A 14,922-nucleotide genomic window follows, 5' to 3' on the forward strand; every position below is an offset into this window, starting at 1 on the left:
TGCTATTCTACATCCCACCAGAATGAAAACAATGGAAACCTCTGGTTACACCTCCGAGGCTTCTACAATTTGCAAGCCATACGGATGCTGAGACTAAGGAAGATAAGGGAATTCTACAATTTGCAATTCACGTCTCAGCATCCGTATGGCTTGCAAATTGTAGAAGCCTCGGAGGTGTAACCAGAGAAGGTTCCCATTTTTTTCATTCTGGTGGGATGTAGAATAGCATTATGTTGTTTTATATGCCATTAGAGTGAAAACTTAGTCTTTTTGCTAGCAGTTGCCGCAAGGGCAAATTTGAGTCAGCTCTCAACGTCCAAATGTACTAATATTTTTACAGATGCGCCCTGGTCTATTTGTGAACATTTTGTTTTTTGAATGTAACTGATCTCTTTAGAAATAAAGAAATCAGATGGTTTTAGTAGTAAGGGGTCACTTGACAGCAGTTTTGAAAACACTCTTGGGAGGCGCGGTATGATGAGGTACGTGTGGTATGATGCGGGGGTTGTTTGGTATGATACGTTGGTTGGTTGTGATACGGGGTGGTATGGGTTGATAGGGGTTTGTGGTACGGGGGTTGGGTTCGGGTGTTGTATGGGAGGGTAGCATGTGTGAGAAGGGTTGGGTTTGTAGTGACGATGGTGTAGTAAATAAATATGGTGAGGCTGGGTCGGGTACTGTTGTGCGGGTGGCAGGGAATGGTTGTGCGATAAGAGTCGTGTATGTATGTAGGGTTTTGCAGGAGTTGGGTTAATGGAACAAGAACTGGCCATGCTACAACGGTAGTAAAATAGTGGTTCCCGCTCACCGTGGGAAAAAAGTGAGCCAGAATCGGTATGCCGGTTCCCGCTCACCGTGGGAAAAAAGTGAGCCAGAATCGGTATGCCGGTTCCCGCTCACCGTGGGAAAAAAGTGAGCCAGAATCGGTATGCCGGTTCCCGCTCACCGTGGGAAAAAAGTGAGCCAGAATCGGTATGCCGGTTCCCGCTCACCGTGGGAAAAGTGAGCCAGAATCGGTATGCCGATTCCCGCTCACCGTGGGAAAAGTGAGCCAGAATCGGTATGCCGATTCCCGCTCACCGTATGCAATATAATCATTATCATCATCATGACAATGGATCATTCTAGGGGGGTAACAATGGGCCATGCTTAACATATATAAAAATGCAATATAATCATCATCATGACAATGAACCATTCTAGGGGGGGTAACAATGGACCATGCTTAACATGTATAAAAATGCAATATAATCATCATCATCATCATCATGACAATGGGCCATTCTGGGATGAAGAGCATGACAATGGACCATTCTGGGGTGAAGTACATGACAATGGGCCATTCTGAACATGTATAAAAATGCGAAATGCTATACGATTATCATATATAGGGCTGAAAATATAATATTTGTACAAATTATGAAAAATCGAATAATTTGAAATATTTACACAAATATTTTAAGTTGTTTGTTAACATGCCGGGTGTGTATGGTTGATAAGAAAAGAGTGCAGACGTTATTTTTGCAACAACAGGAATCCGTTAAAGATATGACAAACCACAATGCTAAAAGGCCGGATGGAGTCGGATGATAACATGTAACCACAGTTGTTATTTGTGTAAATGTTATCGCATATTTTTAAAACCCACAAGGTCTTGTTTTTGCAAAACATGGAAAATCTTATCTCTGAAATGAACAACGTAACCGTGAGAATGTAAACATGTGATCACGTTCGTGTTGCGTGGGGGTAACGAGCTGCGGAATCCTTTAAAAAACAAATCATTGACATTGCCAAAACGGCATTACAACATATCTTCTTTGCTAATGATCCGATTTTGACGTATGAGGTATCAAATGAAAGCGGTGGCGACACAGATGGCAACTATCAATTCTTCTTCTGTCAACGTTCAACATTAATTGCCAATTCTTCTTCTTCTTTTCCGTATAGTGCCTAACAGAACGTGACAGTGCCTAACAGAACGTGATGTGCATAACGTCACGTGAATCACGCGACGTAAATAACGTGACGAGAATAACGTGACCTGATGGTTTCTAATGGCCTCTAATGGTCTCTGCTACACTCTATTCCCTAATGGCATAGACTATTTATCTTTAAACCATCCTAACAGTGTACCTCTTTAACGTGACATTTTACCGTGAATAACGTAACGTGAACGACGTTCGACGCAGGAGATGTGCTCCAAAGTTGGAATTTATTGAGACATTTCACGCAGAACATGATCAGTACTAGTATGAATCCCATCGAGTACATACATAGGGTAATGGAGTTTCAAAGTAAACTCAGCCTGTTAAATAAAGATATTAAATCATATGAGGATTTAAAACAAATTAATAGCCAATTCAATAGTCTGCATATTGAGGGGCAAACGTGGAGGTCTGAAGAGCAGCAGCAGCAAGGTCTTTACGCCTTTAGAAAACTACCACAAGCTACATATCCGTTAAGACGTATTCAGCCTACACCATGGGAGCCACCAACAGCGAGAATATGAAAAGTGAAATAGACAATGTCTTGTGTAATATTAGCATCTGTATTTATTTTAATTTTAAAAATTATTTTTGAAATTGTAAAAAGAAAATTTCAATCTTCATGTAATATAAGACTTGATCAATAAATAAGGTGTTTAAATAAAAAAACCAACATAATCTCCAACATATTTATTAATACATAGAAAAAAATTACAACGGTATTACAGTAGAAGAAAACCAGTGTCGTAGACGATCCACATTTCTTTCGGTGCATGAAAATAGACCAACAGCGTGGCAGGGGTTTGTAGCAGGACCAACGTTTCCAGTAGCAAGAGGCGTACCATCAAACTTGCAAACATCAATAAGAAGGGGAAAAACTCCAAAAATGTGGCATTTCTTGCTTAAAAATTCGGCCTTTTGTTCTCCTCGGACATATATGTAATCAGCGGCATACAACAACTTGGTTTCAAGTATTTCATTTAGTTTGGACAATTCTACATCTCCATCAGAATATCGAATACCAAGCAGTTTTTTCTCCACGTATGATGCCGTCTTCTTATCCTCATTACTTAGCGCATTGAATGGTTTCGGAGGTAAAAATATGTAATGGCTTCGTTTAAAACCTATTTCGATGGTAAGTTCTTTGGGAACAAACCACCCGTCCACATCGAATCCCTGAATATCTATGAATGCTACTCTCATGATGACTGCTCGTGTACTACTGACACCTCATGCGTCTAAGTTAGACTTTTTACAATTTCGGTGAGAGGGAAGTACTCCATTACACAGTCGTGAATAATAATACAATAGACCTTGGTGTTGGCGGGAAAGCCAGTAGACGCTTCAATATCGAGTTTTACGTCAACGGTGGATGCTTTCATGCTTTCTTCTTGTTTCGAGCAATCGATAACGAACAACGCATGATGCTGGAAAGCTAAGAAATCAAGTAGAGGTCGTTTTTGTTGGGAATGTATGTAGCTTGGGTAAAATTCGGTATAGTTGAAATAGGCCTCGTTGTAGTCAGTTTTGTTAAAATCCAACTGCATTCTCTCGTTTGGCCAGTATTCTCCATTTAACGATAATCTAATACTTTGGATGCTGACATTGTCAAATAATGTGGGATCAGATGTGATTGTGTTACGTTTGCCTGTTTGAAAGAAAACAATGACATAACGTGGTCTTTCAACGGATGTGCTAGTTTTAACAGCCCAAACTTCACGCCTAGCACCTTTGGTAATGGCAGGCAATTCGTGCAATTCCCACTTTCTAAATGGAATAACTATAGGCTGATCTTGTTGAATGGATTTCATGAGTTCCAATTTAATTTCATCATTTGGAAATATGTGCTTCACTCTGAGTTCAATGTTGGTAATTTTAATCTTGGCGGTTGTAACAGTTGTAGTTTTGTCAGCGTTTTGTTTTTCTTTAATGACAATGCAATCGTTGTCGTTTCGAGCTCGAACTAGTCTTATTGTTTGACGACCACACGTAATCATTGGATAATCGTTGAAAATGTTAAAAATGTGCTTAAGAGGCATCTGTATGTTGAATGAAGTATCGTTAAGAATTGGGTCCTTAGGGTAATTCCATCCAGCCATAACCATATAATTAGAATCTTCTTGAGTATAACATGTCATGGCACGTACAGCACTTACGATGCCAGGATCCCGCACTGTTTCCATCTCCCTTGCGCTTTCGCTGTACGTACACGAATCGAAAAGGAAGGCACCCACATTATTTGCTAGTTTGACATCGCCATTTCCAGTTATTTCAAGTGATCCTTTAATGCATAACAGGGTTTCGCTCATGGCAAAAAACGAGTCAACTTGATTAATGCTAAATTCAACAATATCATTGCAGTTGAATGATTTGATGAATGGTGCATAAGTTCGGTATTCAGCCTTTCGAATTGATTCATCAAAGATTGGCTTACGATAAATATCAAATATTGGAGGCATTACTACGCTGTCTGAACGTGCTCGTTTTCCATACATTGTTGTCATTTTTGTAGTTTAAAACCAAGTGATTGTAAAAACAATTTGTTTGCGAACGTAAGATGTTGCCGCTTAGACTGCTGCACAACTAATGACGTTCTTGGAGCAGTAGATGGCCTTATTACTAGGCCCATTTCCCTCGTGATCTAAGTTCCAAAACCAACGTGCTCTCTTCTCCTCTAAAGTTTACAGGTCGTCCTTCTTGATCGAGAGCCAAGACAGTGATATTGGTAAGTTCACGCTGTGGCACAACGGGTAAATACAACAAATTGTGAGGAGTTTCGTCAATTGCGTACCCAGGATTCGATTGTATGACAAATTCATAGATCGTGTGACCAGGTCTGTTACCGTCGAAGGCTCCGGTACTAATGTTGCATTCAAAGCGTATGCTAGATACTTTAATAATCCTAACAGGTAGATCCGAAGAATATGTTTTGCCGGGAGGAAGTATTGCCGGAGAAAATCCCAATACTGTACCAAGACTATCTGGTTGCTTAAACGAAATCTTATATTTGCTAAATATTTGGCACTGTAACGTGTTGTGGTTAGGTTTTAGACTAAATATCGTTTCCGGTCGAAGCTCATTGCCAGCACCCAGTTTCTTTTGTATGTATTCTTCAATATCGACAATTTCATAACATCCATCGGGAAAATCAAATTTTGTCAATTGGTTTTTGTCATTGTAGTAATAAAACTTGTTATTTTCAATGTTTGGTATACTGTTGTAGGAATGAAAGGCACGAAGAGCTATTTCATAATCTTTGTTCGGATCCAACACGATTGGTGTGAAAGGTTGAAATGAAAATGTATAATTGGTACTAACTACTCTCAACAACTGCGACATGATGACTGATTCATACCAATAGATTAATAGGTTATATAGCGGAATAAAAATCAATTTTATGTTCGCATATTTTTTATTTGTTCCAAAGCAAGTTTACATAAATGGCAAGATGCTTGAGAATTGGCTGGTCCATCCCAGTGAGTCCTCCAATCTGGCCTGTTGTAATGTACGAAGCACGGAAGTAGTATCTGCAAGTTCCATTCTCCTCGATATTCTCCCGGCAATTTATGCCATATATATAACAATTCTATAGGTTCTACAGTTCGTATAATATAATCTAGCGGTATTAATTGTAGTTCTTCTTTACTGAATTCCTCAAAACGTTTTTTATGAAACATGTGATCCATAAGCAGTTCCATGCCTTTAATATGCTCCATTATATAAAAACTTTAAGCATAAATGTCCACAAATGATTTGATTATAAGTTTGATACTGATGATTATTGTAGAAAATTCTGGCACGTGCACCCAAATATTTCACAAGTTCTTTGGTCGGCTTCAGATTACCAAATGAATCGAAATACTCTACGTCATCGTTTGTCTTTCTATATGCTACCCAATGTGTTCCGTTATGTGTGGACACATCCAAGTTAACTATTGCACATTCTCGCTGTCGAGGACCGTCTCTAGGCAGAGTGTCATTCATGAAAACTCCTCGAAAATGCGGTATTTTAAGCATTTTTGCGTAATGTGCAATGTCCAAGTCGTACAGCGGACGATTGGGTAGCTTTATTGGAAGTTTTTTTTCAAATACAAGCCAAATCCACCTCTGGGTTTCTTACGCAGGTACAGACCTGATCCGATGTGTTCCATCGCCTTGTTATGACGTATGTCTTCATCCAATTTCTTTTGGGCATTCTTTGCGTCAACCACAGTCTTCGCCACCCCTGCTGCACCGCCGGCTAAAGCCCCCAAAGCAGAAAGACCTGCAAATAGAGGTATGAGGGGTAGGAAACCTCCAGATTTTAGTGGCAATACTCGTGGGACATCAATTTCTTTGCGACCGCCAAGTCTTTTAATTACCGATTTTGCTATTCGTACAGCCGTCAAAGCAGTATCTTGTAACGATGCTCCTCTCTTCATGGACTTTGTGATTTGTGAGACAACATCTCGATTGAAAGAATAACGTCCCTTTCTTCCACGACGAAGTCCCATTCCCAACTTTCTTTTGGTTTTCATTCCACCGGTTACAATTAAAGCAGCACTTTTTTCACCAAAGCTAGCGTCCTTAGACTTGAATCGCTCCCAGGCTCTATTTTCCAATTCTTTATCGGCCTTGTGGCGTTCTTCGAGAGATGTATGATGCGAATAAGCGATATCGTGCTGTTTACACGCTGCGTCTAATGGATTAATTCCTGGATCTCCGCGTGCAAGACGTTTTTTTAGTTTTGTTCCAGGTCCACAATACTGATAACCACCAGGAATATGAAGCTCAATCGGCAGTTTATTAATGAGAGTGTTCACGAGACCGCCTCCTTCGAAGACCAACATTGGACTGATGACATGCAAGTGGCGACATCTATAATATATTGCCGTACTTATTTACTACACATGTCACACGATGAAGGTCGTTCAACAAGAGCAGACGCTGCCAATTGATAATCTAGACATTGTCCAGAAAGTGACAACCAGTAAACATGGAAAATTATTACCAAACTCATTCAGGGCCATTATTTGCGGTCCAAGTGGATGCGGAAAAACTAATGTCATGCTATCACTTTTATTTAATCCAAATGGCGCCAAATTCAAAAATGTATATGTTTATTCGAAATCCCTCTTTCAACCGAAATACCAACTACTGCAAGATGTAATAGCGCAAGTTAAAGGTGTTGGGTATTTTCCATTCAAAGACAATGAAGAAATTATCGGTCCAGACGAAGCTCAAGCAAACTCTGTGTTCTTATTTGACGATGTTGCATGTGATGGACAGCAGAAGATTCGCGAGTATTATTCCATGTGCAGACATAAAGATATCGATGCCGCTTATTTATGCCAAACATATTCAAAAATACCGAAGCAGCTAATAAGAGACAATTGTAACATGATTGTATTATTCAAGCAAGACGAGATAAATTTAAAACATATATTTGATGAACACGTATCACCAGACGTGTCATTTGATCAATTTAAAAAAATGTGTTCAGAATGTTGGCGTGACAGGTATGGCACGCTGGTAATTATGAAAGATTTTGCCCTCAACAATGGTCGATACCGCAAAGGATTTGATAAATATATAAAATTGTAAGCTAATTGTTTAGTCGTCAACAAAATGTCAGATGATACGGTTGCCATTGCCATGCGCAAGAAGAAAGTCGCCGAGTTGGCTAGAGCAATTCGCAAGAAATATTTGGCATTGAAATTAGGCAAGACTGAACGAGATGAGTCACTAAATAAACTTTTTAAACCAATCTCGACACCTCTCAAGGATATTGCTCAATCATCAAAAACGTTACATCATGCTATCGATAACAAGTTTAGACAAGTTAAAAAAGAAGAGGTGAAAAAGGAGGAGCAGGATGAGGAGGATGTATTTCTTGATGCACCCGATATAGCGACACCTGATGAAAACATTATTCAAGAGCCACTCTCCGGTTCTAACGAGATTCCGATGGATGCCACAGAAGAATTTATCGGCCGCTATCCTCCACTAAGTCACAAGCACATAAAAGAATATTTGAGAAAAGATGACAAAATCGATAGAAACTATGGTCCATTTTATGATACTATTAGTGGATGGATATTGGGAAAACGTCGAATAAACTTTGACAAAACCAATGGAGACATAGTAATAATTGGAGAACGTGATTTTGAAGAACGTAGGTTAGGTGGTACGCCAGGCCTATACCACCTGTTATTTTATGCCAGCCCAGAACAGTATAATGAAGACGATTTACAAAAGTATAAAACACTGTTGATTAACACAGAAATTCATCTGGATGCCTTAGGACGTCTTAAAGGGTCCAGCGGAGAAAAATACCATGCAATTATTAAACCTCTATTCAAACCATCTGAGACAACAATGAAAAAGCATGCAACTCGATCACAAAAAGAACTTGAACCCAGAACGAAAACAGCTCGGTCAGCATCTTCATCTACGGTCACAGGAACGGGGTTGGATGACTCTCGTTTAACATACAACGCTGCACCCTTAGAGTATATTTATTGGGATGATGTCAATGAGTTAGTTGATCGGCTGAAACTCTTGGTGGCTTCAAAAGACGCCGGCAACACATCTCACGACAACGAAATCGTGGCTATCATCAATGAACTAAAAGAAGCTAATATAATAGAGTAACTGGGAATGACAACATCATTTCCATTATGAGCGTCGACAAATTCGGTCATCATTCTCGTGGTGGTGGTGGTAGCGCCCAAAAGGTGATGCGAGTTACATTTCCACATACTTCTGACGGTAATATTAATGCCGAACATGTAAAAATTTGTAATGTTAAGGACCCATCGGAAAATGGTGATGCTGCAACGAAAAAATACGTTGATGCTCAAATAATGGAGTTGCGTAACGTACACCTGCCATTAATTCAAGCACATGGTGTGATATTGGAGCAAAAAACTGATGATATACATAATTTAGCTATCGGCCTTAATGAAGTAAGAAAAGAGCTTCATAAAACCACAGTCCCACTTCTCGAGCAAAAGCTGCAAAAAATAATCAAAGATGATTTAAATACAGTAAAAAAGGATACGGAGAATAATGTAAATAAGTTGTTGCAGCAAAAAACTAATGATATACAGGATTTAACCATCGGCCTTAATGAAGTAAGAAAAGAGCTTCATAAAACTACAATTCCCATTCTACAGACACATGACGCTTCGATGCAAATTAAAATAAACGAAATTAATGGTACTCTTGCTACAATTAAACAAGACATCATCAACAATTCGGATGACATAGATAAAAACGTTAGCATGGCTGCAGATAAAGTTGCAAAAAATTCGTTGAAAGTAGACCGGATGGAGAAGACGATAAAAGAAATGAACGCAGCATTACAGGGTGTAGTAGACAATCTTCATTCGATGAATATAGATACTCGCCTAAAAGCAATTGAAAGTCGTATATAAGAATGTCTAAAGAACAGGTGGTGAACGAATTGCATAAACATGCACGCAAAAACTATCCTCGTCGACGAACAATAATCAAAGGACTCGATGACTTGTGGCAAATGGATTTGGCTGAAATGCGTCCTTATGCGCACCAGAATAAAAATTATAAATTAATACTAGTTGTAATTGATTGTTTTTCAAAATTTGTATGGACACGTCCTCTAAAGACTAAGGCAGGTGAGGAAATTACTCGGGCATTTTCGGACATTCTCGCCCATACTCAACGAGTGCCGAAGAACCTACAATCCGATCAGGGAACGGAATTTTACAACAAAAAATTTCAAAATTTAATGAAAAAACACGAAATTAATCATTACAGCACCTACACGATTAAAAAGGCTGCCATTTGTGAAAGAGTTATTAGAACGTTGAAAGCAAAGTTGTACAAGTATTTCAGTTTACATGGATCATACAAATGGTTAGACGCCCTACCTGTAATCACCGAGGAATACAATAATACGAAACATAGTAAAACAGGATACAAACCTTCTCAGGTCAACAAATCCAACGAAAAAGCTATTTTGCACAAAAGTTATAGTCACTTAAAGATTGCCGGCCCGCGAAAATTTAAAGTTGGCGACATTGTACGTGTATCAAAGGCAAAACATTTCTTTGAAAAGGCCTTCACGCCCAATTGGACTACAGAATTATTTAGAATTGTACAAGTAAAGATAACAAATCCCATAACGTATTTGCTAGAAGACATGCAAGGTGCGCCGATTAGCGGTGGGTTTTACGAAGAAGAATTGCAGAAAACGAAAAATCCCGACATTTACTTGGTTGAAAAAGTACTTAGACGAAAAGGCACCAAGATGTATGTTAAATGGCTAGGACTGGATAGCAAACACAACAGTTGGATCAATAGTTCAGATGTAGTTTAAGGATCTACCTTTTAATCCGCCGCGTAGCAATACATTTTTTGGAAAAGGATTGCCCGCAAGAGTGGGGGAAGGGAACAGTATAAATTCTCTCAACAACGAACCGGCATACGTAGTTCCAACAGACCTGATGAGTTCTCCTGACAGTGGCATATTCAGTTACAACACCATGTGTTCTCAAGATAGCGGCTACGATAGTCAATCATTTAGTGTAGAATATGATGATGATGATGATGACAGTCAGCCACCCAGTCCTGACGCCGAATTAGATCGAGTATTGGCAAAATTTGAAGAAGCTGCCACAAATGAACCATATTATTTATTAGAATCTACCTATCCAATGAGCTCTTTCAACATCAAAATTGGATTATCTCCAGCTCGAGATTTTTCACCATCCATCATGCTGTATCGTCATGGTACTTGTAACAAAATCAGTTTACACACAAACGAGTGGGCAACCATAATTGAGTGGCTTAAAGAAAGACTGGTTGATTTTTTCCAAGCAGACCTACCTACTTTTGCCGATGAGTATGACCCCATCGAATTAAAGTGCGGTGATTTCTACACACTACGACAATTGGTGATGGAGAATGTAAAGTTAGTAACCATTGAGAAATTTGGAGTCGAATATTATTTATGGGAAGGAGAGGTCAATCAAATTCTAGAAGCAGACCAGAGCATGATGTCCCATAAAGTGATGCTGTTGAAGAGTTTATAATTTCGCGAATACTATATAAACCTTTCAACTTTCATTAAGAAAAATTTGTATGTCAAAGACTCTTTGTATGGACCAGTTGAAGCCTTTAACGCATATTGCGCTATTTGTCCAGATACTTTGTTAAGTTTAGCTTTAAGAGAATATGTATTTTATTATAAAATTAGACTTGTAAATGATTTAACAGATTGTATGTAAAAAATAAATGGTATTATTAAATATGTTGTCTTTTATTTTTATTAAATACAACCAAAACCTGGAAAAACATAATTTTTGCGGTTAACGAATACTGATAACAGTTTATAATACTAATATCTGTGGTTACATGTTATCATCTGACTACATCCGGTGCTGGTAACAAACACTTTGTTTAAACATATTTTTATTTAAAATATTTATATAAAAATAATTCCAAGTCTTTGATTATTAGTTTTGTACAAATATGATATATTTTTTTAAAACATTCATTTTATGTTGGTGACGTTCGGCCTAGGATATACGAAGAAGCATTTACAGTTCAACCAAGTTATCCCTTAGGCCGTTATGGCAATGTACCATGTATCTTTGGAATGGATAATCAGAAATCAATGTGTGACCCATCAAATTAAAGGATTTTGAATGATGAATTACGTTGTGGTGTCTGCTTTAACACCATGTCATGTATAACGCCCTTTTGACACATTATCGTTTATTATTAGCATTGTAAGGTGACTCTCATCGTATGGCACCTCAAATTACAGGATTTTGAATGACAAATTACGTTGTGATGTTTGTTTTAACAACATGTCACGTATAACGCCTCTTTGACCCTCTATCTTATATTATTCGCATTATATGTCAAATCTTATCATGTAGCACCTCACATTACAGGATTTTGAATGGCAAATTACGTTATGATGTCTGTTTTAACAGCATGTTATGTATAAGGTCTCTTTGGCACTCTATCATATGTTTTATGGGATTATATATAAATTGATGCTTACACAAATATAGGTTAGTCTATTTTTGTATGTAAACAATGATGGAGGTGTTTTTCATGTGTATGCTACTCCTGCGTTTTATAGCAGCAACCGACGCCTTTTCCGAAGACGATGCTATGAGGTTTTTTCATCAGTATGGGTATATAGAAAATGGTTCTCTAGCAGATTTCAATACAACGCTCCTACATTTCCAAGAACGATATAATTTATATGTTGATGGTACATTAAACGATGAAACCATAGCATTAATGCAAAAACCTCGATGCCAAACTGGTGAAAACGATTACTCTCTTACTGGAAAATGGTATAAACATAATCTACGATGGTATTTTCCTCAGGCTGATCGAGCGCACCATATAATTCAAATAGTTGAACGAGCCTTTAAAATGTGGGAAGATGTTTCAAATTTGCATTTTAGCAGAGTAACTCTTCCTGTTCCGACACCAGATATCACTATAACAGCCGTTAAAGGAAAGCATTATTTTCGCTCCAACTGTATGGGTAACCGAGAGTGTGGACAGCAGTTTGATGGTCGTGGTGGAAAATTAGCACATGCATATTTTCCCCTCATTAATGATACTTGCGTAGAAATACATATAGACTTGGATGAAAAATGGAGTTATAATGTGAACGATACAGATTATGATTCTGCCAATCTCTTTATGGTTATTCTTCACGAAATTGGTCACAGTTTAGGTTTATCGCATAGTAACGATAAGAATGCTGTAATGTATCCCTGGTATTCACATAAATTACTCACTATTACTCAGGATGATATTAACGGTATGGAGGCTTTATACGGACGCAAAAGTACATATATTACTACGCAGCAAACTAGTGCATCAACCCAGGCAACACCGAGAAAAAGTACATCTTATATTCCTACACAGGCTAGTACATCAACTCGATCGCATAAATCGAGGGTGCATACTACAAGACCCCGTCCTATACCAACCGAGATTATACCTCACCAAACAACGAAAACTGCACCGCCTTTTTGTGCTATTGAATATCCTAATATTCTCTTTCTGGCATATGATCCTCAGTTTAAGAACCATCATATGTATATAATACATGATGGATTTGTATGGAAGAATGATCTAAATGGTCACATGGTACCGAATAATCCCGACCATTTGAGTACTTATTTACCTAAACAAATAAGAAATATTTCGTATGTGTTTCAGAATACGGCTGGTAACTTAATTGTTACATCAAATAATACTATGTACTCAGTATCATTTCCCAGCATAACTATTTCAAGAGATATACCTCTGTTTATATTACCACCCCATGCCGAGATAAACGTTGTATTTCAGACTCATACAGGAAAGACGTATATATGGTATGACAATACAGCATTCATTGAATATGACGACATAATAGACCTAGTCATTAGCAGAGGACTTATAAAGGACATATTCCCTGGAGTACCGACCACCGTTAAATCGGTATTTAAATATATAGATGGACATTTATACTTTCTAGATGGCAGCACGTATTACAAATATAATGAATTTACAAAGAAGATCATCGAAATTGGCAGATTTAATTGGAACTTATTCGGAATTCCTTGTCCAGATGACAGCCTGATTACACAGTTGAAATATTTACTGAATAAAGTTGGCTCTTTTTATACATAACTTTGTAATATATAACATGAAATAAAAACAACTTATGGAGATGTAGAATTGTCCAAACTAAATGAAATACTTGAAACCAAGTTGTTGTATGCCGCTGATTACATATATGTCCGAGGAGAACAAAAGGCCGAATTTTTAAGCAAGAAATGCCACATTTTTGGAGTTTTTCCCCTTCTTATTGATGTTTGCAAGTTTGATGGTACGCCTCTTGCTACTGGAAACGTTGGTCCTGCTACAAACCCCTGCCACGCTGTTGGTCTATTTTCATGCACCGAAAGAAATGTGGATCGTCTACGACACTGGTTTTCTTCTACTGTAATACCGTTGTAATTTTTTTCTATGTATTAATAAATATGTTGGAGATTATGTTGGTTTTTTTATTTAAACACCTTATTTATTGATCAAGTCTTATATTACATGAAGATTGAAATTTTCTTTTTACAATTTCAAAAATAATTTTTAAAATTAAAATAAATACAGATGCTAATATTACACAAGACATTGTCTATTTCACTTTTCATATTCTCGCTGTTGGTGGCTCCCATGGTGTAGGCTGAATACGTCTTAACGGATATGTAGCTTGTGGTAGTTTTCTAAAGGCGTAAAGACCTTGCTGCTGCTGCTCTTCAGACCTCCACGTTTTCCCCTCAATATGCAGACTATTGAATTGGCTATTAATTTGTTTTAAATCCTCATATGATTTAATATCTTTATTTAACAGGCTGAGTTTACTTTGAAACTCCATTACCCTATGTATGTACTCGATGGGATTCATACTAGTACTGATCATGTTCTGCGTGAAATGTCTCAATAAATTCCAACTTTGGAGCACATCTCCTGCGTCGAACGTCGTTCACGTTACGTTATTCACGGTAAAATGTCACGTTAAAGAGGTACACTGTTAGGATGGTTTAAAGATAAATAGTCTATGCCATTAGGGAATAGAGTGTAGCAGAGACCATTAGAGGCCATTAGAAACCATCAGGTCACGTTATTCTCGTCACGTTATTTACGTCGCGTGATTCACGTGACGTTATGCACATCACGTTCTGTTAGGCACTGTCACGTTCTGTTAGGCACTATACGGAAAAGAAGAAGAAGAATTGGCAATTAATGTTGAACGTTGACAGAAGAAGAATTGATAGTTGCCATCTGTGTCGCCACCGCTTTCATTTGATACCTCATACGTCAAAATCGGATCATTAGCAAAGAAGATATGTTGTAATGCCGTTTTGGCAATGTCAATGATTTGTTTTTTAAA

General features: G+C 38.0%; 2 protein-coding genes across 2 annotated transcripts; one reads left to right on the forward strand and one right to left on the reverse strand.

Moving 5' to 3' along the window:
* Positions 1 to 3,223: 3,223 nt before the first annotated feature.
* Positions 3,224 to 4,480, reverse strand: LOC126880915 (uncharacterized). Its single transcript, XM_050644991.1, has one exon. The coding sequence runs from the start codon at positions 4,478 to 4,480 to the stop codon at positions 3,224 to 3,226; it is 1,257 nt and encodes a 418-aa protein (XP_050500948.1).
* Positions 4,481 to 12,056: 7,576 nt separating this feature from the next.
* LOC126880916 (matrix metalloproteinase-18-like) lies at positions 12,057 to 13,661 on the forward strand. Its single transcript, XM_050644992.1, has one exon. It carries the CDS (start codon positions 12,057 to 12,059, stop codon positions 13,659 to 13,661), a length of 1,605 nt encoding a protein of 534 aa, XP_050500949.1.
* The last annotated feature ends 1,261 nt before the right edge of the window (positions 13,662 to 14,922 follow it).

The sequence above is a fragment of the Diabrotica virgifera genome, chromosome 2 (assembly GCF_917563875.1).
Source record: "Diabrotica virgifera virgifera chromosome 2, PGI_DIABVI_V3a".
Classification (NCBI taxonomy): Eukaryota; Metazoa; Arthropoda; class Insecta; order Coleoptera; family Chrysomelidae; genus Diabrotica; species Diabrotica virgifera.